At 33.4% G+C, this 26,472-nt stretch overlaps 1 protein-coding gene across 6 annotated transcripts; it reads left to right on the top strand.

The window, feature by feature from the left end:
- Positions 1–83: 83 nt before the first annotated feature.
- On the top strand, positions 84–26,428 carry LOC126920139 (mediator of RNA polymerase II transcription subunit 13). 6 transcript variants are annotated; one of them, XM_050730118.1, is made up of 17 exons: positions 84–231; positions 12,568–12,901; positions 15,440–15,608; positions 15,721–15,866; positions 15,957–16,386; positions 17,387–17,536; positions 19,066–19,633; positions 19,710–19,916; positions 20,004–21,725; positions 21,797–22,136; positions 22,234–22,532; positions 22,827–23,018; positions 23,176–23,487; positions 23,609–23,947; positions 24,021–24,305; positions 24,376–24,647; positions 24,774–26,428. In XM_050730118.1, the coding sequence occupies exons 1-17, from the start codon at positions 163–165 to the stop codon at positions 24,904–24,906; spliced, it is 5,967 nt and encodes a 1,988-aa protein (XP_050586075.1). In that variant the 5' UTR covers positions 84–162; the 3' UTR covers positions 24,907–26,428. The 6 variants fall into 6 exon arrangements, with proteins under 6 accessions (XP_050586075.1, XP_050586071.1, XP_050586072.1 ...); XM_050730114.1 differs by having other exon boundaries at positions 23,143–23,487; XM_050730115.1 differs by having other exon boundaries at positions 15,709–15,866.
- Positions 26,429–26,472: the final 44 nt, after the last annotated feature.

The raw sequence follows: 26,472 nt of genomic DNA, 5'->3' as shown, positions 1-26,472 counted from the left end.
TTTCCCATCGTCCGCCATTTTACGGTCGCCATTGAGAAGTGAAAACCCTCCTAAATGTTCTCGAATAATAGCGGCCTCGCTGTGTGATTTTTCGGGGCCTGAGAGAGGCGCGCCGCCGCGAGAAGTGTTGCTAATGAGTGTACGCCGTACGATGGAGAAGCCATGACGCATCCGTCGCATCAAACGAACGGCGCTAGCCTGGAGGACTGCCACACGAATTTCTTCGCACTGGTGAGTGATCAGTGAGCCCACTCTCTTCACTCGTAAGACTCATATAGTCGCGTATATCTGCTTCAATGTGTGTGATTTGAAGAATCGAGATGGAAGAATGGAGACGGAGGCTTCAGAGGATGGAAATGCCAGTTGTCCAATGGATATTTAACGGTACCGCGTAATGTCGCGAGCAGAAGTCGCCCGGGTTAACCTATATATCGGAGAATTCCCGTGGGCAGTACTCGATCGTTCGTGTCGACGTCGGTGTTGTGTATCGCGCGGCACTCCCCTCCCCTCCCTCTCACCCATTTCTGTGTGTACAGGGTGTTCCAGTTTTTTTCCGGCTGAAACCTTTTCCATTATGCTCTACGGATTTAAATAAGGAAAATATGTCATATAAACATAGCTTGTTTGAAGCTTCATTAAGAAGTTATGAGAGAAATACGTGATGCGAAAGGAACGATATTACGAACTGCTAGATCGCCAGGTGTGTCTCATGCTAGTAGTTTTTGAGAAAAAAAGCATGTCAACCAAAAACTAATACGTAATGAACTAATACGAAAGATTTGATTAATTCAGTGCAAAAAATTTAAGAGTGAGACCTAAGGAGAAAACGAAATTAAGAATTCCGAACAAATAACAACTAACACAAAAAATGAAATAAAATAATCATAGAGTAGTGGATGCAAACTTTTACCGGTGTGTCTTATGACTATTGTCAAAAACGGTAAACATTTCGAAATAGAGTATTAATAGCTAAAAGTTTGGGTTAGGTTGTCAACCTATTTTCGTTTTGCATTATAGTAACTGAGAGCTTATTGCCATTCCTTTTGTATTTCGTATTTTTCTTAGAACCTTTTAATCTAATTTCAAACAACCTATATCTATACGACGTCTTTCCGTTATTTGTTCATAACACACTAAAAAGTTTGATCGAGCAATTGGAGCACCCTGTATAATATGTACATATATAGCATATCTCGAAAACTATGGTTCAAGATGAGGAAAATTCTGTGATTCAAAATGGAATAACAATCAAGAATGATAAAATTGCGTTGGAGGCTCCATTTCTGAGAAAATTGAGTTTGACAACTTGTCAAGTGTACGCGAACTTGATTAATTCCCGTGTGTATACGAGTGTACAATCAACAGAATCATTCAATACTTTGTTTTGTATACTTACTTGACAATTTTTCAAATTCAATTTTTTTAATTTTCGTGTTATGTGGAATGTATTGAATCTTCTTAACCTCGATTTTGTACGACAATTCTTGCAGTGCGTTGTATATACGTACATATAAATACAAAGATTTAATACAAAGATTTAATACAAAGAAGAAAAGGGGAATAAATAGTATTTACTGATGGGAATAAAAAATGTTTGATCAATATAGCTTCTAAAATTTTGTTGGTAGCAAAATTAGAAACAACGCAATTTCATTCTGAATTTAAAACATTATACTGAGCAAATTACGAAACAAATCATTTGTGTTGATATATAAGTGATATTTTGTGAGGGAGTTTAACCATATCTAAAAAATTCAATGGGTGTGTGTAGGTTTGTATAATTGAATGTATATATAGATACTCATACAGGTTGTCCTAGGTTTTACTGTATGAAATTTATTAGTTTGTTCTAGAGATAAAAATGAGATTAAAATATCATATAATAAAAGGTTCATAAGTGCTTTATTCTTCTTAGTACAATTATTCAGTAGTGAAAAAATAATGGGAATCAATATCGCACATGAAGAAACAAATCAAGATCAAAACCAATTTCAGTTTATAAATGATTGGACACTACGATTATCCAATGTCAGACATGTATCAATAGTTTCGTCTTGTATTGATGCTTCGCATACTGTTTATTTCACATTTCATATTTGTCCTATAATTTTTTAATTGAGGATTTATAACATTTTTTTGTTAGATTGGTGCATATAAAATGTCATTTGTATGAATTGCGAATTTGACAGATTAATTTCCTCCTATGAATCTAAATTTGGAAAAACGATATGAAAGTTATTAGAAATACAAATGTTGCATTTGAGAACTAGTAATTCTTATAAATCTAGAATAGTGAAACTTGTTAGTTGAGAAAGTGCATCGAATTATGTCTAGATTAACTGTTAAACTTTCATTTGAAGAAACAGCATTTTGTATGCATCAATCTAACACAACCTTATTTTTCTAGTTTTATTTTTATACTACTCTGATAAAGTTTGCACGGAAAACTGGACACCCTGTATAAACACGCAAGCGTGTATACGCGCGTCACTGGGATTTAAAGTTTATAAGACCCAATGTCATGCCTGATTCACGTCGGCCCTGAGTTTTCCACTCGTGAGAGAATTAAGGAGGTTGCAACGGTGCTGACCACTGATATCCTTTGATTACCGTAGTGAATATTGTTCGATTGTTTCTAGCGTATTATGTTATTGTTGTTTTTACTACCAATCTCTGGATAAACTGTTGAGTCGCGGCGTGTTTTCGTCTCTTTTCCCAATGACGAGATAACGAAATCGTCTCTCGTAACATTCCTTTCGCCTTTCAAGGGAACCACAAAACTGTGCCAGACGATTGTTTGCACCGGTTGAAAGTCCTCGTCTTTGCTCTGCTCTGGTCCGACAAGTCTAGGAATTTCTTTTCCGTTGAACTCAATGAATCTCAAACGTGTACGTATGCGATGCATACCAACCTATCAGAATATATTGATTTTTCTACGTGATATTTTGAAAATAGGATATTGATTCTTATTAACGTGACATTAGGCTAATTTATTTATTAATAGAGTATTTAATAAATTCTAAGTTAATTTTGAGATAGTTTTGCCTGCTCAATATAGATATCAATTTTTTAGTTTTTTTATCTATTAAAACATTCTAAAAATTTATTCACTTATGTTTAACATATAAAATTTATATGTTATATAATGTAAATTGTATGTTATTCATCATTATATTCAATTTTATTAAGTATTGTTAGTTGGTGTCTCGAGATACCATACTCGTGAAAATCCCTAGAAATCGTTATGTTAAAGAATGTAGTTATACTTTGACAGATGAAAATGTAATACCTTGCCGTATATCATATGCTTTGGTAATTTAAATATTTTTACTAAACAAGACATGTTATCTTGCAAGCTTTCTTTTACTGATGCTTTAATGATAAATGTATAACAATGATGCCATTAATAGAGATTAATATCCTAGGCGTATCCAACATCAGATACATATCTTTTTCGTTTTGTCTATGCAACCATTTCTGTGAATAGATTTTCGTCGAATTTGCGACTTATCTTCATTAGTTTCTCTGAACTTTCTAAGAATACCTGACATACCTTTGAAGTTGTTATTAAACGTTGTTTCTGTTGAAGATATACGATTAAACATAATTCACACGTGACAAAGCTCAATTATACTTTACCTTTTGTAACGTTATAACTTCATAACTTTTTATCTGCCTCTATGAATTTAATATGAACATCAATTCCGAAGTAAATTACATACATATTTCTGTTTTGTTATATTTTGCATTAATCTTCTTATTACATTTTTAACAAGAATTTAATTCTTTAAAATATGTTACTAATTGAGATGTCAGTCGCTGATAAGCGATTACTTACACATCATTAAAGAAATAATTTCTCTTTTTTGATTGTTAATATTGATATTTTTCGAATATAAGGTTAAAAGATTTACTACAATTCGTATTTAAATACAGAGTAATAAACATTAACGATAAAAAAAATTCTGAGTGTATGAATGCCTCAATGTACAAATATTTAAATGTGCGTCAGTTCAATACGAATAATATTTACGCGCGTCAATGAAATAATTAGACGTTTCATAATAAAATTTTAATCTTCGTTCGTGTTTACGAAACTTGAAAATGTATATTAACATTAAATAAATGATAATACTTTGATTTAATAAATATTGAAAAGAAAGAATCACTGATAATTTAGTGAAATAAAACGCCTTCGGAATTGTGGCTAAAGAATTTTTTTACTTTTGAGACCAACTGCATTCAGTATCCACGCTGTTAATTTCTACTGTCTTTTCTTTTTTTTTAGTAAATTTGTGAAAAAATAAAGGAGCATAATGTTTAGTAAAAGATTGTTATTTTAATAACAAAAAATAGTAATATTTTACACATAATGTGATAGCCTAAATAAATTTTTACATTTATGACACATTCGTGACTCCTGTATGCTTTTAAATTTTGGTCATCTATTTTAGAAACGTCCTGTATGCAAGGCCTTTAGACTGTCTCTCCCCTCTTTCTCTCTTCATTTTGACCATGCAGAATGCGCGCGACTCATGTATACACATACTTATCATGGGTATAACGGCGAGACAGACACATTTTTCTGTTACACTCGCAGTGTACCGCATTCCCACGAACAGTCAATCAAAACATCCACCTCTGAATGAATTTCTACTGTTCGTTTCGTATCTTTCTTATATTTTTTCTTTCTCTGCTTTTTTTAACTTGATTTTATAGTAGCGCTCCTCTGGATAACAACAAAATGAAGAAGTTTTTGGAAATTGATTTTAGGGGATTTTCCAAAGCAGACATCATCATGATAAAAGTTGTCAAAATGAGCTATTCGAATGATTGGGATTTGTAAAACATTAATTATTTATTTTAATTATTTAAATTAATCTAATTAAAATTAAATAAAATTTATTTAATTAATTAAAATTAATTAAACAGAACTTATTTATCGATCGTTTATTTATTGTTATTATTTCGACTATTCTCCTTAGGATTTTTCTATTTTATTGTACATCCTTATTGGGTTAGATTAAAATTCGGGAAAGTTTAGTTGTTGCGTGTCATGTCGTCAGTACTGGTTTGTCGGTTGCAGGGAAAACTATGCTTTCGTTTTGGTTCCCCCTCCCCCCGCCCCCGTAGCTTTCCCCGATGAAATTCGTTTACGTCTGACGACAGTTCGTCGGCCTCCGCTATTCCGCACGAATTCGATTTAAGAAATTATTTCGAAATTATCTACTAAGGATATCTACTACGTAACATGACATGATCTTGGAGTACGATATATTCTTGTATTATTTTTATCAATATTATAAAATATCGTGATTCTGATAGCATCTGAATTTTTGTGCAATCCATTCTTTTATTGGAGTATTATTTTATTAATTTTGAGGGTCTTTGTAATTATTTGAATTTGAATAATAACTCACTGAAATCACTTTTTAAACTTTTATTTACATTCTTTATAAAGCATAGTTCAAAAATTTTACAGTAATAGCAATTTATTTATTTATTTCTATAGTTAATCTTGTTATTATTTCTATTCTATTAATTAATTTTTCCGTGTATCAAGGATCGAATCCTTTAAAGATTATTGAAATGATTAGTGTCCTTAAAATTCATTAAAAATCGAAAATAGATACTTCGTTTGATACCCACAGAGTGACATATACAATTTTTTAAGCGGGTGAAACCTCAGATGTTTTGAATAGAATAACTTTGTTGGCGGCTTTTTGTGTATAGCTTTATAGTTACTTTGTATTCACGGTAAAATTCGAGTTGCAACGGCCTGGTAGGAGCAATGCTCGGTCGCAGTGGTTCTCAATACAAATACATGTATATGTATATACAGAAACACGTCCAATTATCAAAGATCTCTGAAACCTATCGTATAATTAACCTAATTAATTAGATAAGCACATATGTTAACTTTATCAATAAACATCTATATCTTAACATAAAATTATATACTGGATTATAACTCTTTAATAATTTTAATAATTTATTTAAAAGAACATTGTACTGATCAAATTATGATGAAATAAATATTTTGTTATGATTTGTGAGGGAAATTTTTAACCAAGTGAATAATTATTGATATCAACTGTAACAAATTATTTTATACGTAGCATATTTTATTGTCACAATTCTCGATTTACCGTTATAAATCGAACGATGGGAGAACAGGCCAATAATTTCTCAGTTAACTAAGATCTATAATTAATTAGGAATATTAATAAATACTCATCAATTGTCGGTTTTCAATTGCAATTTAGTTCGACCCTCATCCGCCTCTTATTTCCCCAATTTAGTTTATCTCTCCTAACACTATATAAATCTAGAAAGATATTTTCCAGTGTAAATAACGAGAATAACTGTAATGAAACGTACGTTACAAATAACATGAATGTATACATAATATATCAAGTTTATCGCAACTTGTCAAATTAACAAGGAGTGAATGAGAGTTGATCTCCTCCACAATTCATTTAAAAATCAAAAGTTTGCTTCTTAATTTTTTTCAACGTATAAACATATTGGCAGAATGGATGCTAGATTACAGAAATAAAATGTCAAAAATTGAAGCACATCTAACTTGTATTCTTTTTCCATTGAGGCTTTCAATTCTTCAGATCATGATAGCGATGTGAGAATTTAGATTCACCTTAAAGGACACGTGTTGCAACATTTAAGGTTGAAACTGTCTGTACCTTTGATCCAAATTGTTATGGATCACCTATGATCCAATAGCAATACAATTCAAAGGTTAAAAGTAGCAGAATTTGTAAGGTTTCATTGTCGTTCTTTGAGTGGGGAGCAGAGTGTGCTCGAAATTGAGACTCTCGATCTTTTTCTTGGATCAAATTTAATCGAGATTCATCCGAAAGTGGTTTCTAAAAGTTTGGTGGTGGGATAAAAAAAAGAATGATGTTCCGAGGTCAGCTCGAAACAAAAGTGGCGAGCTCAAAACCGAGCAATGTGTAAACTCTCTTGTAGTCTTAACACGTGACGTCCTCGCAGTGCAAGGCTTTCACCTAGGCTGGTCAAGCCCCCTTCGGCTTCTCCTGTTTCTCTCCATGGAGCACCAGTTTCAGCATAATCTAGCCGAGTGACTTCGTCGACGAAGAAGCCGCGTGCCTCGCGTATCTCGCCCGAGAAATCACCAGACCGGACTCTGATATAATTTAGAATACCCAGTGTCTCTCGAATCGAATTCTCTCGACATTTTTACGTTGAACTTATTTTGCTTGAACTTATCTGACAATGACTGATAAATGACATTTAAGTAGTCTTTTCGTAATTTCATGAAATTAAATTCAAAATTAGAATTAATACTTGACTTCGTTTGGAGCGAATGAAAAAATATGAAACTATAGTAAGGACATGCTGAATATTTCGAATTTCCTTTGCACGTATAGAGAAATAGGAAAATAGAGGATGATGAGATTGGATGGCTAAGATGATTGTGCCATTCGTGTACAATTTTCTGGTAAACTTGTTAATTGGACAATTTAATTACAAGTTCGACAAAGCTGCATATTACAACATACGTTGTAATTTATTTTAATATAATCTACATGCAGTTTTTTTTTGTATATTGTAATTAATCACGTGGAAATAATAACTGAGAAAGGAATAGGAATAAGGGAAAGTGATAATAATATATATTAGTAAACAGGATGCTGTATTTGAATGAAGAGATGAACTGTTTAGGTTTAAATAGAGGAACACATAATTTTCTACGTAAAAAAGTAATTCTTTCAAAGATAAGGGTATATAATTTAATTGTTCTGTTAAATATCGTTTATTTTATATTTACACTTTTTCTCTTAATGAATAATTTCCCACTTTGTTGTGCTTGTTAAGTATTGATACATGGCTAGAATTTATTTTTTCCTTTTTCGTATAATTTGTAAATTCTTTTTTTTTTTTTTTTTTTTTTTTTCTTTCTTTTATTGGTAACTGCAATTTTAACCATGAATTAGACATTACTTCCAAATCTTGTTTAGATATTAATAACTGATTTCTAAATTAAAGATAAATGGGAATAAATAATCAAAAATTATTATAGTTATTAAATATCAGCATGAGTATGTATATAATATTATTGAAACAATCATATCTGTCGTAATACTTCACCGTAAGTAAACATAAGAAAAAAGGGACTCTCAAAATAACCAATAACAGGAACAAAGTTAGAAGAATCCACACAGCAAGTGCGATTTCATAGGGAAAAAAAGAAAGAGGAACGTCGGTGGCATCGTAGAGGCGTACTCTATCCACTTTCGAGTAACTTGTACGCAAGAGAATTCCGCTTCGTTACGCACGTGAATGTAATGTTCGTGCTGCTTTAACGGCAAGCGTATAAGGAGGGCAGTAACAGAAATGGGAATTTACAGCTGTAGCTGCGTTCTACGCGCACCGAAACACGCTCTGCTACTAGAAAAATGAGATTGTACAGTTTTCTTCTGTCTTCATTGACACGTTCGGTCGGCATTGTTTCCTTCTGGTGACACGATCAATAATTCGATGTGCAATTGTGTATGTTTTCGACTCAAACCATGAGGATTGCGATCGGTTGCATTTGGAATTATAATCGGTTAAAGGTTGCGTCGATACTTTGTCCATAGTTATTTCGTTGTTCCATATGTTTTTGCTCTCACCGTTCTAACCAATTTAGTAAAATATTTAAACTAAAATATTGTACACTGATAATATTTGAAGACATTAAAATAGCAGATGATATGTTTAAATATGTTTGGAATCTAAAATCAAAGTTTCGTACTGTTATGATAGATCTTTATATGGTCTATAGCTCAAATTTTTAATATGAAAAGTAAATTTTTAAAGCTACGGAGTTTTGTCTTTTTGATAATATCTTTTAATTTCAAGAAAATAATATTTAACACTCATTGATTAATCTTTTATACTCGAAAGGAGAGAGTAAGAAGAAACATTTAGAACTAAACGTGTAAAATAAACTTGTTAGAAATGTTTTATTGTATACTAAAAAGTTATGTTCGAGAAGACCACAACAACTACTAAAATTTGTTCTTCATTGCATCAGGAATGTAGGGGCATAATTGAAATAAAGATAAATTTTATGGCCCAAGTAATGTGAGCCCAAAAAATTCCCCTAAACATTATCTCGGTATCGTACTATTTAATATCCAACACAGACTGTTAAATTATTCGATAATTATATGATAAAATAGAAAATTTGGAAAGAGGGTAAAGACAGGATAAAGTAATGCAAAGCGAGAAAGAAAGAATCTATAAGAAACGATACCGTGGGAGAAAAGCAATATGAATACAGGCGCGTACGACAGGATGAAACGAGGGAATGTGGCGGACCCGCGAGTTGAATCCACGCGGGCGGCCTTGCACGTCGCCTTGCTTGTATTGATCAGCAAGCTTGACAGCCCCGTAGCATTGCGATGGGCGCCTTTGCTCACCGATTATTTCGTCTCGTCGACACGATAGGCGCCACCGCGCGCCCTTACCTTTCCAATCGATTCTTTTTTCATCTTTTATCTCTAAAATATAATAGAATCAAGAAAATATCACTTCTATTCGTTATATTTTCATTATTATAGATAGAATATAGATATTGGTGTATTCCGAAAAATTTTGAATTAAATTTTAGGGATGTGTAATTTTATAGGTTATTTGGATATTTTATCTAATTTTCCCAGGTATTTTAGGTTATTAGTATTTGTTGAATGACATTAATGATAAGATATAAATAATTTGAAAAGAATTTTTTTTTAAACAAGTTTAATAGTTCTATAGTAATACTTCGCAATGATGAATAATATATTTATCTTATGTTTATAACCATAAACATAAATTTTTTGTGTCTTGAATATTATATATGTGTACTACTCATAGAAAAAAATTGATGTTTTGTATTTTTTAATTTCTAGTATTTGCATAAAAAAATAAGTAGTCTGAATATGAATCAAAAGTAACGTTAACAATACACGATAAAAAACCTTATTAGACTTATATATTATCCTATTTAATATCATAGGAAGTTTCCGCTCTTATTTGAATCTGTTCCGGTTATGTCAGCTGGCAATATGACGTAAGAAAAGGCGCATGTTTGATTGGTTGAGAAGCGCGCGACCTGCTCGCGACTGCGCGTGTCTTTATTACTCTGACAGACACATCGTGGCGCCATACGATAGACAGACGTGCTTACGGTGGCGCCGCGGTTCATATACATTGTACTAAAAACAAGAAAATATATGGAAATTCTCTATTTCACTCTGCTATCATTACTGTCTTAATGTGATTATGACAATTTTTAAGTAACAGAAGGTAGCAAATGTTATGCATAACCATCTAATAAATAACAATATGTCTAAAGCATATCGAAAAAGTATTATGACTTCTAAAGTGTTTGAGATAAATGAAACTTTAGCAAAGTACATAACATCTGATTAAGTCTAAACTAGATCGTTAATAATACCGTTGTAATGATTACGACAAACTTATGAATCATTGAATTATTTAAATGTCAATAATTAACGATTAATTTGTATTTAACAATAATTAAAATTGTGTCTCTCTCCATCAATTTTTTTTCTTATCTTGTACATAGCTTACAGCCAGTAACAACAAAATGTTGTTTGCAAAATATGTTCAAATTGTAAATGAATATTAAGTATTGGATAATCTTTTGAACCACTTACAATAAATTACAGTAAATTGTTTTAATATAAAAGATATATAATTATCATAAAACGATTGATTATGTTTGACGTTGAGTGCATTTAAATTATAAATATCGTTCTCACGCATGCGCTAATAGCAACTGCACATTTCAAGTGTTCAGAATCGACTTTAAACTGTATATCGATTACTCACGAAAAAAACATCGACTATTCGTATAGAAGGCAGCAAAAAATGTATGAATCAGATGCGTTAGAGATATCAGACCAGGGTGAATGGCCTCTGACTAACCAAGATAAGATATATTTTTCCTTAAACATGGATACCTTGTATACAACTCAATTTCAACTAAAGTATTTATCTTCCTATTTCCTTCCTATCAAGCACAAGTTCATTGACGTTTTCAGAAAGTTGCAAGCTGATGTAACGGAAAATTTAACGTTCAGTGCAGACTGATGCGTTCAACGGGAAATCATTTGGTTTCATTACAAATATCTGTATGAATATTTACGATTTATTCATCGCTTTCACTTTTTATTTAGAATCCTCCTAATAAATACATAGTTATCATATATTAGTAATTTATCATGATATTTTTTATAAATGCTGTTAATAAAACATAAAACAAAATTCTTGTGAAACTACAATTAAAATGTTTATATATGTCCCTGACCTACATTGAATATCTATTTAATGTTCGTATAGAAACATATTATTTAGACTACGCGAAATTGTAGTTTGCGGTAATTTGTATTAAAATTATAAATTATTTTATTGCTTTAATTCTCATTAGCAAAGTTATAAAAAACATAACCTTTTTTTAGATCATTATGGTTTTACAATTAGTACAATTACATTGTTGATGTCAAAACTGTATTATCAATATCGATACCTCTTTAACAAGATATTAATTACTTTTTAGTAGACAAAATTGCAACATAATCTCAAATTCTAATACTAATCTGCACATTAAAGGAGAATCTTATTGTTCACGGTTAAATCAACGATTTGTTACGTTGCGTGACAAATGGAAATAGAATGCGGCGAAAGTTCAAGGACCGACCTTTCTCAATGGTCAATGAATGATCCGATACATTCCCTACAGTCCCTAACCTATCTTCGTTAATTGGAAGAGTTTGTACAAGTGTTATGTTATACGTGTATATTATATATTTTATCATTGCTTTTAGCCGCGGACACTAATAAATGTATAATCAAATATTATTAAAGATATATAAAGCTTCATTTAATTAATTTAACAGATTTATTTTTCAGTTAATTAGATAAAATATATGACATTAACAGAGTAGATTATTTTTATACATCCATTTAAATTCCTTCTCAAAAGTCCAGCTAGAAGTTAGATCTATCATAACTCCTCTTTTTGAAATTATCATAGCTGAACATTTTAATATCCTAATCACAATACATTTTAAACGCAATCTCGTAGAATTTATTTGATTTACTAACGGTAAATAGAGCGATTACCTTTTAATAAATTAAGAATTTTAATTCTTCGATTATTAAAAGTCAGTTATATCCACAAATTGATATTACATTCAGCATCATTTTGTTTCAGTATTGATTAATACAATACCGAAATACTCCTCAGAAATAACTCATTGTCAATATGCTTTTAATCATCATCATAGATACATTTTTCCCATGAATATTAATCTTTATAAATATTATATCTTTAAAAAGAAAAACAACCTTCTATTCATACATCTTAGAAAAAATTATTCAAACGCTACAAGTGTACCACTGTATATCTACGAAATTTCTATCTTAAAATTATGAGCTAGTCGTTTTAACAATTCTAGTAGCTCTGCTATTAATATTTAGATTGATTCATAAGAGTTTAATAAATGTGACTAACGAGTAATTTTATTATTGTAGACGGATCTGTGCGGCATCAAATGGAAGAAGCTCGTGTGGGGCGAAGTAGCCGGCGATTTCGGGGGCACCCCCCTCGAAGACCCGGTGTTATCGAGCTTCTCGCGGTGCCTCGCGGGTGACATTCTCTGCGTGTGGCGACGAGTCGCCGCTACACCGGCTACCTCCGGCCCAGCAACCGCCTCAGCAACCGGAGCTGGAATCTTCGACCTAGGCATTGCACCCTCGCCCGCACCGCCACCCCTTTCCCTTACTGCCGCTAAGGAACTCTGGATTTTCTGGTATGGCGAGGAACCTGATCTCTCTGGTCTGGTGTCACCGGAACTCATCGCGTGTGGTGAGTAATGAAGCTCTTACCATCCTCACGGACATCTCCAATTCTCTAATAGACATATTTTATAATAGATGATAGAGTCATAGACGCTTGTCTGTTTATAAGATGTGAAATTTATGCGTCTAAATTGAGAGATATACAGTGTTAACCCCTTGCTCTATTAACTATGATCGATCTACTACAAACAACAATTATATTCAAATGTAGTCTTTACTTTAATTTTAATTTTTCTTCTGGATCCAAACTATTGAAAATGATTGAAGTACAAACAATATACAGTATCTCGTATTGATTTTTATATCAGTTACAATATTTTAAAAGCAACTAGTTAAGTTTAATAAGTATAAAATAAATTATAAAGCTTAAGGCAAATAGATCGATCACGAACGAAATGAATTTTCTAAAACAGTGACGAGTTGTGAAGTACATAAGCTGAAGAGGCATCAGCTATCCGTATTATATTTAAAATACTTCTCATTAGAATCGAATATAATCATGATTTTCTGATAAACGATAGAGAAACGCGCCGAGTATTTTCTTGAGTTACTGCAACATAGGGTAACATTGTTCTCGTATGTTAAATATTCAAGTGATATGAGCAAACAAATCTTGGAATTTCTTCATTACATATCGAACTTACTCCTGAGAGAACTATAAATATTTCTACATATTTTCCTCTGTTGAAACTGATCGTAATCTATTTGATTTATTAGGGTTTGTTATTGGTAAGAATCGATTTATATATTTATGATTCATCTTAAGAACTAAACAAAAATCTTGGAAACTAACAATGTTTACTTTTTAATTCCTTTCAACTTCTGTGACATCTGTTACTTGTATCAGAATAATATGAACTTCGATTACAATAGTTGAATCATAGATGATCCAAACAGTTTAGATTACATTTGAAGCTTAGAGGGAGAAGCTTAAACAGAGAACCATTGCTAGTTCTTACAGAATTAAAATTAATATTAAAATTACAAAAGCCAAAAGATTTGTTATATATATACACAATAAAATAACGATTGAATGATACCGTAAGAATAACAGTTCATTGATTAAACGATCGGATTAATCTAAAAGCGATATATCGCGAATTCTTGTGGACGTCGTTGTAGAAAATCCCGTATGCTTTTGTTTCGGAGAAAGAAGGTGTGCAAAGCGAACGAAGCGGTAACGTTAGCTAGACCGTGTTTCTCTGCACAGGGTCGCTGAACCATGTACTTGTCTGCAACTCGGTGCGATGCGACGCAAGGTTCCATTATTGTGCATCGCAAGGAATACACCAATTGCGGAACCAACTAGTAAACCGTTAGTCTTGGTTAAACCAGATTTTTGGATGCTATGGATTAAAAAGAAATTTAAGCAACTATACATATATTCTATCAAAATTTTTAATAAATCATCAACTATTAAATGGATGTAGAAAAATATAATTTTTTCCTTATCAATATATAATGAAAAACTAATTTTATGAAGTTAGAGAAATATTTGTTTAGCACAAATTATGCGATAATGAAAATGACGGTGAAAATAACTCTTTTGAATACACATATTTAGGAGTGAAGAATTCTGTGTATGCCGTACGTGTGTGTGTGTGTGAATTTCATATAGAAAAGATAGTTACAATTGTTTTGTTACCAGTAGGATATTTTCAACAAAATATACATTCTATGAAATCTTTAATACTAGTGAAATCGAGATCTGTAATATTTATGAATATACTATGCACGTATAGAAATCTAGGAATCTATAGGAAATAATTCAATTGAGTCCATTTGATTTTTATATAAATATTATGCAATAAAGATGTAAAATATAAATATGTATATGTTGCAATTTATAAAAATTATATTACATAAAGTGGTATAATTTGTTTTATTGTAATACTAATTTATTTTAGAAAGTGAAACTGATACATACCACACACTCACAGAGTTAATGTTCATGAAGCGTAAAGTTCATTACTATTTCACGAATAAAGCAGAATTACGTTGCTAAATGCAAAATTAGATTTATTTTTTAAGAAACGAAAATATAACGTAATACCGTTATATTATAAGATAAGAAAATGTATATTTCATCTTAGATCACGAGCATAAAATTCTAAAATTTTTTAGTTGTCTCGACCAACATTTCTTTTGTCTTCTACAGATTGCCTAGCGTCGACGTGACTGGCTGTAATTTTATACACGAATTGCATTACTTTCACAATGGAATCGGTCGTTTCTTTCGACCAATAAGAATAGACATTGCCTCGATTTGATGAAGAAAGTAGATCGCGGGAAAATAACAAAAACTACGTGCTTCTAAAACAAAATTCATTTCGTTCCTTCTGTTTACAAAACAGAAAAAAACGTTTTCTAAATATTATATCAAATACAAATATATAAATTTCTGAAGTATTATCTAATACTAAAAAATTATTGTATTCTAATATTATATTATATTATATATATCTATATAAATATATATATATATATATATACATATATATATATATAATAAGATTATGTTCTAATATAAATATTTTGATTGCAGAAAGTGAACAGGGTTCTTGGGAAAGCGGATTATCGTATGAGTGCCGATCACTTCTTTTCAAGGCTCTGCATAACTTAATCGAACGGTGCTTACTATCTCGTGATTTTGTTCGCCTTGGAAAGTGGTTCGTACAACCTTATGATGGATTCGAGAAACACCGTTGCAGTAGGTACGTTCTTCTATTTTTGTTAATAATAATTTTCAACCATAGTTACAAGACAAACTATTAATCAATCTTCTTGTAATTTAATTCAACAAAATAATTTTAGTACCATTTACAGTAGCCACCTGTCCTTCTCCTTTGCATTTTTTGTGCATGGAGAAAGCACTGTATGTGCAAGTGTGGATGTCAGGCAGCATCCTGCTGTGAGACATCTTACAAGGACTTGCTTACAACGCACCCAAACTTCCCAGTCTGGTGTCAAAGGTAAGCTAGGTTCTACAAGATAATTTAAAAACGCAATAGTATATGCTGTTACTGCAAATATGTAATTATTTAATGTATCTTCTGTTTCAGTAATACTAGCTCCTTATGGACTAGCAGGTACATTAACTGGCCCAGTGGGACGTACAGATAGTCAACTCCTTGAAGAATGGAAACATTTTTATCCGATTAATGGCAGTAATGTAGAAGCAGGACTTCCATCTCTAGTAGAAGTGCTTGTTGGTGGTGTTCGCATGCGTTATCCCTCATGTTATGTCCTGGTCACAGATATGGACGATACTCCACCTGATACTGCTCTTTCTCCACCAAATAGTCCTGCTAGTTACGAACATCCTCTCTTGAGTCAGCAGGATATACGTGCGGCTACCGAATTACCAGAACGTGTATGGGCAGAATGTACTTTGAGTTCACCAATTTCTGCTTCCAAGACAGAATCTTCCACGGAACCTGGAACCTGGACCTTCATTGATCCAACACAAAAGTCTTCCTGTACCTGTTCAAAGTAAGTAATACTTCCTTGTAACTTTTATTAGTGAGTCTAACTTTTACTGCATTGTATGTAATATATTTCATATTTTATTTCATGTAGTGGTTAATAGCAAAGTTCAGAAATTTCAAGAATTTCGCATTGATATAATTTGAGAAATTGTTTGTTAAAACAATTTCATATTTTTTCTCTCTATTTTTTATATATATCTTCATGATATAAACAAGAAAAAAAGAACAATGCAGTAATAGTGATAGTAATAATAATAACACTTTTATCCAAAGTTTGTAGTATAAAGTGAAAGTATATATAAAGAATAAGATTACTGTTAGATTTTTAACTATTATTTTCTTTGCACATTTATTATATGTAGCAGTAAATATATACTTCTTTTCACTGTATTTTATGTTTATCTGATAATATTCAAAATAGCATAGTCTGCAATTGTTATTGATTCTGTCTGCATGTTATAGCACAATTTATAAAATGTAGATTGTTTAAAATATTACAGTACAAGTAGTAATTTTTTTATTGGCTGTTGCTATATGTGCATGTAAATTTAGTTTTTGAGAATGGCTAGAATGCAATTATTTCTTGAAATTGGTTCTCTTATTTATGACAACAGGACTCTCCTGTATTGAAGACTTTCATATAAAATAATATAAACTTTATGTTCCTTTTAAACAATACATGGTAAGTCCATACCATAATAAAACTGAACATAAATCTCAGGATATATTATAGTTATCATGGGTAAGCTTGTGTACTTTCTTAAAATTTTAAATAAATAATAACTAAAAGTTTTATTCGCATTAAACATTATATGTTTTGTGAGAAGAAAGATTTTAACATTATATCATTACACCGATGTAGGTTTGATAAAATTGTAAAGATAATAAAAGTTGATATTAAGCTACTTACCTATTTCTATTCCACACGTTGCTGCTCAGTAAATCAGAATAATTAAGATAAGTAAACATATGAAAAAACAAGATATTAAATACATCGGTTGCAGGTATGCCACCCCCGGGGGTTGGAAGAGCCTGGCCTCCTCTCAGGTTCAGAGGGAGAGAGTAGATAAAGGTGGACGGAGGGTCGTACCGTTTCATCGACGCTCTACCACCCAGTGGGATGCTTGCCCCTCTGTCCCTGCTAATGCCCCCAGGTGGGTAATTTCTGCCCCGATATCAATGAAAAAATCATTATATTTTTTCCCATACCTTAATTAATCACCGCAATAATGCCAATATCGTATGATCGTTATAATACCATAACGTCATCTTTTAATTCACATCGCTTATGAAAGCTCTGCTATTTATTTAGTCATAGGAGTAACTAAATCTAATTGCACGAATAACGCATTAATTAAACGTCATTGTGCAATTTTTCTATCTTCTTTTTGTGGGGGGGGGGGCTCATTTTTGGAAAAATTATGAATATTAATCGTGGTAAAGACACAAGAAAAGTGTTCATTATTATTTTATTTTAATACATAACAATACGTAAGGTGAATTTACAGTACAAATTTTATTACTCTGATTATTGAAGAGAAGCAGCTAATATGCATATTCCGTATATGCTTTAAATGGGATCTATTACATTTGTGTGCTTATTAATACAAACTATAGTAAGTATATTCGTACATAACTGGTAATCATTATATATTGTTACATATACAGTATCATGGTATTCATAGTTAAGGTATTACAAATATCAAGAAATCATAAAAATATGTCACAACTTTGATTAAAATCAAGTAGTCATTATTTTTTATTTCATGCTTTATTATGCAGTTTTAGTTTTCATTTTATATATATTAAGTAAACTGTATTGCAGTATACAAGGTGTCCAGTAAAGTGTTTAACAAACTCACTCACGTATTCAACAAATCATCCAGAACAAAAAATGTTTTATTAGCTAGATATAAGTATTGATTTTCGGTAAATATGTGATGTGGAGTAGTAGACTGAGACTTCGTTGGACCATGTATTATAAAAGTGCTATTAGCAGTAAATTATCATTGAAATTTTATTTAATTTACTTTTTTACTTGGAGGGAATAACGTTAGAAATTAGAAGAAAAATGTAATTACAACAAGATGATAACACTTCATTATATTGGGGCAAATTTGTTAAATTTCTAAATTTACTTCTTACCTTACCAGACACCATGTATATAATTGAATAAAAAAGCACATTTTTATACAATATTTATACAATATTATCGAAATGCTTTTTTTTGTTTTTCTTTTATTTTATGTAGTTTTACCACTTCTAATTTCAAATAGTCTTAAACTATTTAGCTCTTTCAATAGTTAAAGAATGCTTCGCATGTGCATAATAATATTATTCATAACTTAAGCACGATTTTTGTAATTGTTATTTTCCTATTCGTGCATTGTTTTCTTCAATATTGTAGTTGAATCTGTTATCATGTTTAGATATATAATTGTATTTTTAACAATTTTCCTAAGTAGTAAAATAATTGTAGGTGTGTTGCGTCGTAAAATTCTCTTCATAAAAATGTTCATGGTGGTAGTTGTATGAGTATCATTTTTTATTCAGCATGAATCAGCTTATCAAGGTCAATTATAGTCATCAAATTTAAAGTATGGAATATATCATTAATATTTTTATGATACCCGGATTATTAAAAAAAAACTTAATTTATGATTATGTTTTCTAATTGGAATAGGTCTGTATTGAACAGAACAGAAGCGCCAAGTACACCACCAGGCGGACCTCCTTCTTATTCAAGGGGACCACCAACAGGAGGAGATTGTCTACCAGTTCCATCTGTTGGCTCACCAGGATCTCCTGCACCTTCACCTCTTCCAACTCCACATTCCGAGCCAGCATCAGTTCCACCAGCAGAGCCTACAATGCCTACTCTTAGTCCTCAACCACCACCCAGTCATACAAACACTGCCCCACCACTAACCCCTTCTCAAGGCCCAAAATCAATTTCCTCTGCATGCAATAATCAAGTGCATAGTCCAGCCCCTGGACCAACATTAAAACGACCAGTCTTAGCCTCTAGAGAATGTGAGGATATATATCTAGAAAACGAACAGTCATTACCTTGGCTCTATGATTATTCAACGCAAGAAGCATGGCTTAATCATCCTGTAAAGCGTTTTAAGGAATCTAATACCAGTCCAGTCAATGTCAGGAGCAATACATTATATCCACCAATGAATTCTCAGGTTCCTCAATCTCAAACACCCAAATTAGAGATTAAGCAAGAACCAAATGTCAATGTTGTAAGTGACGTCTTTCATTTGTCTGAAATATTATTTGCATTTGTCATATACATTATATTTATTAATATTCGTGCAGGGAGATTGCATTGGAAGAAGAACGGATCCGTATGAGTTTGATGCAACAGGCGAAGAAAATGGCACAAGTGTTGATGGACTTAGACGGCCAAGAGATGATCCTACTAAACCAGGATCATTATTTACTAGTGAAGGTCTTCAAGCATCCTATAAAGATTTAGATCAAATCTTTGATAATTCCGATCCTGACACTTCGAGCGATGAAACCGTACGCATTACCTTTCCTTTTCTCTCTCTCTGTTATTTAATATTGCGTTTGTGATTAAAGTTACAAATTATATAATATTTTTTATAGAATTTAAACCAGCTTCAAGTACAAACTCCCCCAGAGTCGAATAGATCTGGTGGACTACATGAAGAGACCAGAGTAGATGCCAATAATAGACATAATAACCGGGGAGTTGGCGTGTTACGACCAGAAGAACTTTCCAAAATGTTTCCGACGCCACCATCCTTAGAGCATAATCCTGTTGCTTCACCTTGTCAGTTAAACGACTCTTTAATGGACCAGACGGAACTTTCTGTACCTCAACGACCACTTAGGCATCTCCCCGACATTTATCCGAACATGGGATCTCCTCAAGAAGAACCAATCGATGATTGGTCCTACGTGTTCAAACCTACATCTATTTGTAAGATGGTTGGTTCTTCCAAATATGCTCCACTCACAAATCTGCCCAGCCAATCTCTACCACCTGTTACACTGCCATCGCACTGCGTATATAGATCTTCTTGGCAGTGCAACTCTACTTCCAACAATTCAGATAAACCACTTCCACCAACTAGACCTGGTTCAGTTCAACAACAACAACAACAGCCATGCCCTCCGAGTCCAGCACCATTGGGAGCACCATATCGCTCAGCAACTATATCCGGAAGACCACCGCCGCCACCATATGATCAGCCAAGTCCAGCTACATCTACCACTTCTTCTTACCTGAACAAAAATTTAAATAGCATCGAAGCAGACACACCAGGCCCTACTCGTGCGCCAGAATCGAACTCTCTCATAGTGAATATCCTCTTAGGTGACACTGTGCTTAATATCTTCCGTGATCACAATTTTGATAGTTGCAGTCTCTGTGTGTGCAATGCAGGTCCAAAAGTTGTTGGTAATATTAAAGGTGCAGACGCTGGTGTGTATCTTACGCACTCATGGTCAGGCGGAGCACTGTTTCAAGATGATGATCAGATTAGGTGCAGTTGTGGCTTTAGTGCGGTTGTAAATCGACGGTTAGCTCATCAAGCTGGCTTGTTCTACGAAGATGAGATGGAAATTACTGGCATTGCAGAGGATCCAGCAGAGAAGAAAAAAGCGTCTCTAATCGCTGTGGCCTGTGGAGGAGGCAAACCGTCGGAAGGTTTAGACGTGATACCACCTAATGTGTTAGAATTGCTCAGAGAACAGTGCCTGATCATACAGAGCTCTGCAAGCAGTCTTTACAGAGCATCCAGGATCTATTCCTCAATGAAGAGCTACCCGATGCTTACGCCTACTGTGAATATGTTGGAATTCAATGATGGTAATGAAGTGTCACTAGCAGCTCTCGATCAGGGTAAAATTAATGGTACGCACAATGAAAGAACTAATCGGGTAATTGGAGTGCATCGATGGGTGTTCCTTAGAGCAAAAGGACCTCAGTGCAGTGGTGATATCGTGAGAATGATGAGAGCTCTACAACCACTATTGCAAGATGCTGTGCAGAAAAAATGTACAACTCGAATGTGGGAGGCACCATATACCGTTGCAGGTCCCTTGACTTGGAGACAATTCCATCGTTTAGCTGGTCGCGGAACTGATGATCGCTGTGAACCTCAACCAATACCTGCATTAGTTGTTGGATATGACCGAGATTGGCTGTCTTTATCACCTTATGCTTTAAGTTACTGGGAGAAACTACTTTTGGAGCCATATGCTGGACCAAGAGACGTCGCCTATGTAGTGGTAGCACCAGACAATGATTGTGTTATTAATAAAGTAAAATCTTTCTTCCGTGAACTATCAACTACGTATGAAGTAAGTAAATGAATTTCACATAACATATTATATGTTTTTATCTTTGATTATAAAGTTATGATTTATTTCAGATTTGTCGGCTAGGAAGGCATACACCTATCTCAAAAGCGTTACGCGATGGTATTCTTCGCGTTGGAAAAGCATCAATGCAGAAACAAGTCAAACAACCAATAGACGATTGGTTTAAACTTTTAGGAGAGAACCAATTAGGAGAACTATTGCGATTGTATGCGCAAGTCTGTAATCATCGATTAGCTCCATATTTAACACAGGTTATTCAAGATCGGAGTTTGTTAGATCCTGGAGACTCGCAACCGACAAACAAACAACAACAGCCGCAAACAACTATTCCTGTTACTGACACAATGCCAGCCACACCTGATGTAATGACAAACAAACCAGAATCAGTTGGTACGTTTTCATATCAAGTACCTTTTTACATTGTAAGTTAAGTTATCCTTACATTTATTTAGAGATAAATTTACATATAAAATTTGCACATTTTTAGAAGGAGAAAATCCTAGGAGTGAAACACCATCGTCAAACACGACAACAAATACTAATTCTAATACCGGTAACACAACACCAACTTCACAAACTGCCACGATACACACTAATACAACATCGGGTCCAGATGAAGAGGAAATCGAGCCTCCAGCTATAGTCGTTTACTTAGTGGAACCTTTCTCATTGGGAGGTCCCGAAGATGCTGACCGACGAAGACTTGCTATTTTAGCTTTGTTACGTGCATATTCGACAGCAGTTAATAGCATGCCTGAAAATCTTAGATCCAATATCAACGTTCAGGTAAGATTGAATTATGATTTTTCTTACGTTTTATTAAAAGATCTCGAGCAAAAGTAAAATGGAGAACTGAAGAAATACTTCGCGCCAACTACATGTATCTTTTCTATATTATAATAAAAACATTCTTGTTATAATTTATATTTTTTTAATTATTATATTTATATTAATTTATATTATTTTAATTATAATAATATATATTATACACGTTAAAGCGAAATAATATTCAACATTTTGTACATTGTACTTCAAATTAAGCAACTTACTAATTTATTTCCTATTTGTTTTCATCTTCAGATAATATCTTTGGAAAGTATAATGGAGTTAGGACGAGCTAGGGAAAGGCGCAAAATACAGGACGAGATGAGAGCTTTAGCGTTAAACGTGTTTCTACAGGGCCGCCGGTTATTAAATCATAATTCCACAGTGAAAAGTCTTACTGGTTTTGGTACCGCTGCCGCAGCAGACATTTTTCTTAAGAGTAAAGATGTAAGATGCATTTTTGTATTTTGTATAAAACTGTTCCCTTAAAATAGACAATCGCGTTGCCCATGTGCCGTTTAGGACGACAAAAATAGTAAAAGTAAACAGGCCATGACTCGATCATTTTCAGTCTTATAGTAATACTCTTGCAACTATACATCAGGAACGAAATAGAGCCCCGTACCGGTTGTACTCACCCGCCTACGTCTTGGCTCCACTACGGGCGAAAAGCGAAGCACCAGAGTCTTTCGGCATCGCTGGACCAGAAGAGTGTGCAGTTTTGTATCTCAGCTATTGTCTTAGCGAAGATCAATCATGGTTGCTTGCGGTTGCAACGGATGATAGAGGAGAAATATTTGAAACAGCTACTATCAACATCGATATACCAAATAGAAAGAGAAGAAAACGCGCCTCAGCCAGACGAATTGGATTACAAAAATTGATGGATTTCATACTTGGTGTAATGTCTCAAGGTGTAAGTAGCTCACAACAAAATATCAAATATTGTTTAAAATATTGAACCATAAAAATTAAAAATAACGAAAATATAATTGAATTAAAAAATATATAATCAAATTGGACGTTTCCATACTTAGGTACAACCTTGGAGGTTAGTAGTAGGTCGTGTAGGACGTATTGGACATGGTGAGCTGAAAGGTTGGAGCTGGCTACTATCCAGAAAAGCGCTTCTCAAAGCCTCTAAACACCTTAAAGAAATATGTGGCCAGTGCAGTCTTTTATATCCGTCAGCAGCACCTTGTGTGCTTAGCGCCTGTCTAGTCTCCCTTGAACCAGATTCAACTCTTAGGCTTATGGCTGATCAATTCACACCTGATGAAAGGTTTAGTCAGGCGTCAGTAAACTGCCAATTATCTACACCACAAGATGTTACATGCACTCATATTCTCGTTTTCCCTACATCTGCTACCACACAGGTACAAATTTGTTTTTAAGAGAAAAAATCTAAATGTAACTGAATGTCTAAAAATGATCATTTTTCTGCTACAGTCATCACAGACTGCATTTCAAGAGCAGCATATTAATGGACCAGAATTAGGAGATGATGAGCTATTTTCTGCACTAAACGATGATATGCCAGAAGGTATGGAAGGTATGGGAGACTTCAATGACATCTTCAATGTATGGCCAGAGGCTGGTGCTGGTGGAGGCCAAAGCCCTGGTGGTAGCCCACATCGTCCTGAAGGATCCCCACTCGGTGGAGATGGTGGAGGTTCAGGATTAGGCAATCATGATGGCCCTGGTAGTCCGTTTCCATGTAGTAATACACCAAGAGTAAGTTAAATGTTTATACATATTACCTGTCTGTAAATGGTTAGTTAACTGTAAAATTTATAATTGATAGGTAGCAGTTGCCGAACAAGCAGAAGAAGTTGGAACTTTATTGCAGCAACCACTTGCTCTTGGTTACTTAGTATCTACTGCACCAACTGGACGAATGCCACCATGGTTTTGGTCAGCCTGTCCCCATTTAGAGGGTGTTTGCCCCGTGTTCTTGAAAAATGCCTTACATTTGCATAGTCCAGCAATACAGCAGAATAGTGATGACCTATTGCAACAACAAAGTGCACTCACTGCTCATCCATTAGATTCACAGTATACCACCGATGTGCTCAGGTTCATATTGTTGCTTTCATTGACCGCATATTTTAATTTTTAATTTAATTACTATAATTCAATATAATTCATTTATAAATATCAAAATCTACCATTTTATTAAATATTATTATTAATATATTTCAGATATGTGCTGGAGGGATACAATGCACTGTCATGGCTCGCAGTGGATGCGAACACGAAGGATCGTTTATCCTGCTTACCAGTGCACGTACAAGCGCTCATGCAACTCTACCATGCAGCGGCAGCTCTCGTCTGACCCACACCTTCTCCTTTCGTAGTGCAGTATGTGCACCTCTTTCATGCACTCCTTAATCATACCGCCACTTGGGGCTTTACGAGAGCAACTGGTTTCCTACGTCCGTCTTCAACTGTTTGTTAGAGACTTTGAGATTTCCTGGATAACTGGGAGAAAACGATCCTTCAAATATTAATCGATAAACCTCCAATGCGAAATACTGACTTTTTTTACTCGATTCTTTTTTAAATTAATACGATAATACGCCGCGATCGTAGCGTAAACTTGATGATTATCGATGCACAGTAATTCTTTTTAACGTTTTTCTATTCGTGTAACTCGCCGAGCGAAAAAAAGGTAAATAGATCGTATTTTGTGTTTTCCGAAAAACAAAAAATAAGATAACACGAGATACTATTATTGATGACCGTGCATTGCCGCATACCAAATGAAATCTGATGAATGGGAAGTAAAATTGTATGTGCGAGAGATTGATAGAACGAATGAACATATGCGAGAACGAAAGAAAGTGAATAAAAGAGAGCATGTGAGAGAGAGGAAAAAGAGAAAGAACGAATGCGCGCGTATAAACGGAAGGAAAAGGAGAAACAAAAGAAAACGCGCTATAAGAAATTAACTTACAATTGCCTCTCTGTCGGTAGATAGTTCAATTACAAATCAGAATCTCTAGAAAATTACATAACCAAAACGTTTTTAATTGTAAATTGAATTTTGTACAAAGCTTTTATTATTAATAACGACGAAGTAATATAAATAATATTACGTTGTTTTTTAATTTTATATAGATGATATAAATGAAAAAAGAAGAACAGAAAAAGAGAGGCGATATACTTCTTTTTTACAAGTAAAAATGCCTCGTACAAGCCCCTGGTGTGAAATAATTGCATATTATATTATATTATATTATGCTCGCGCGGCACTGGGTCACTGTTATCATGTTTCCTGGACCCATTAGCGCAATTTTTCGATGCTGTTTGACAAATTTTATTCAAATTAGGTGACCTCTATATATTATACATACATTAATAGTGTAAAATATTGTTTTTAAATAATTTATGAAGTGAGAGACATCGCCGAGATATTAGATAATTGAGAATGAGCGAAAAGAGCGCGAGAGAGTAAATGAGAATGAGAGAAGGGCACAGAGAGGTTTGTTCTCTATAATTTAGGAAACAAATGATTTCACATATAAACAAATGAGCGCGCGGGACGAAAAAGTATATAAGGAAAAATAAAAAGACAAAAGAAGAGAATACAGGGCGCGTCTGAATGAAAGCCGATGATGGCTAATTGCGTCAGTCGCATAGTACAAATATGACTTGTACATAGCAACCCCTAATCCTCTCCCCCCTATAAAGTTAATTGGTTAATTTACTCACACACCACACTCACACTGTATCTATAGTATTTATTATCTGGGTAGAACATCATTATTGGGATTATTATTATTAATTATTATTAATTATTATTATTACCATTATTATATTAATATTACGAAATACAGTTTTATGTGTATATATAATTATATACCTCATTTCACATGAAGTGTATGTATGTCTTACAGTT

This window comes from Bombus affinis, chromosome 9 (genome assembly GCF_024516045.1).
Source record: "Bombus affinis isolate iyBomAffi1 chromosome 9, iyBomAffi1.2, whole genome shotgun sequence".
Lineage (NCBI taxonomy): Eukaryota > Metazoa > Arthropoda > Insecta > Hymenoptera > Apidae > Bombus > Bombus affinis.
This window is presented reverse-complemented; position numbering and strand designations above follow the sequence as displayed.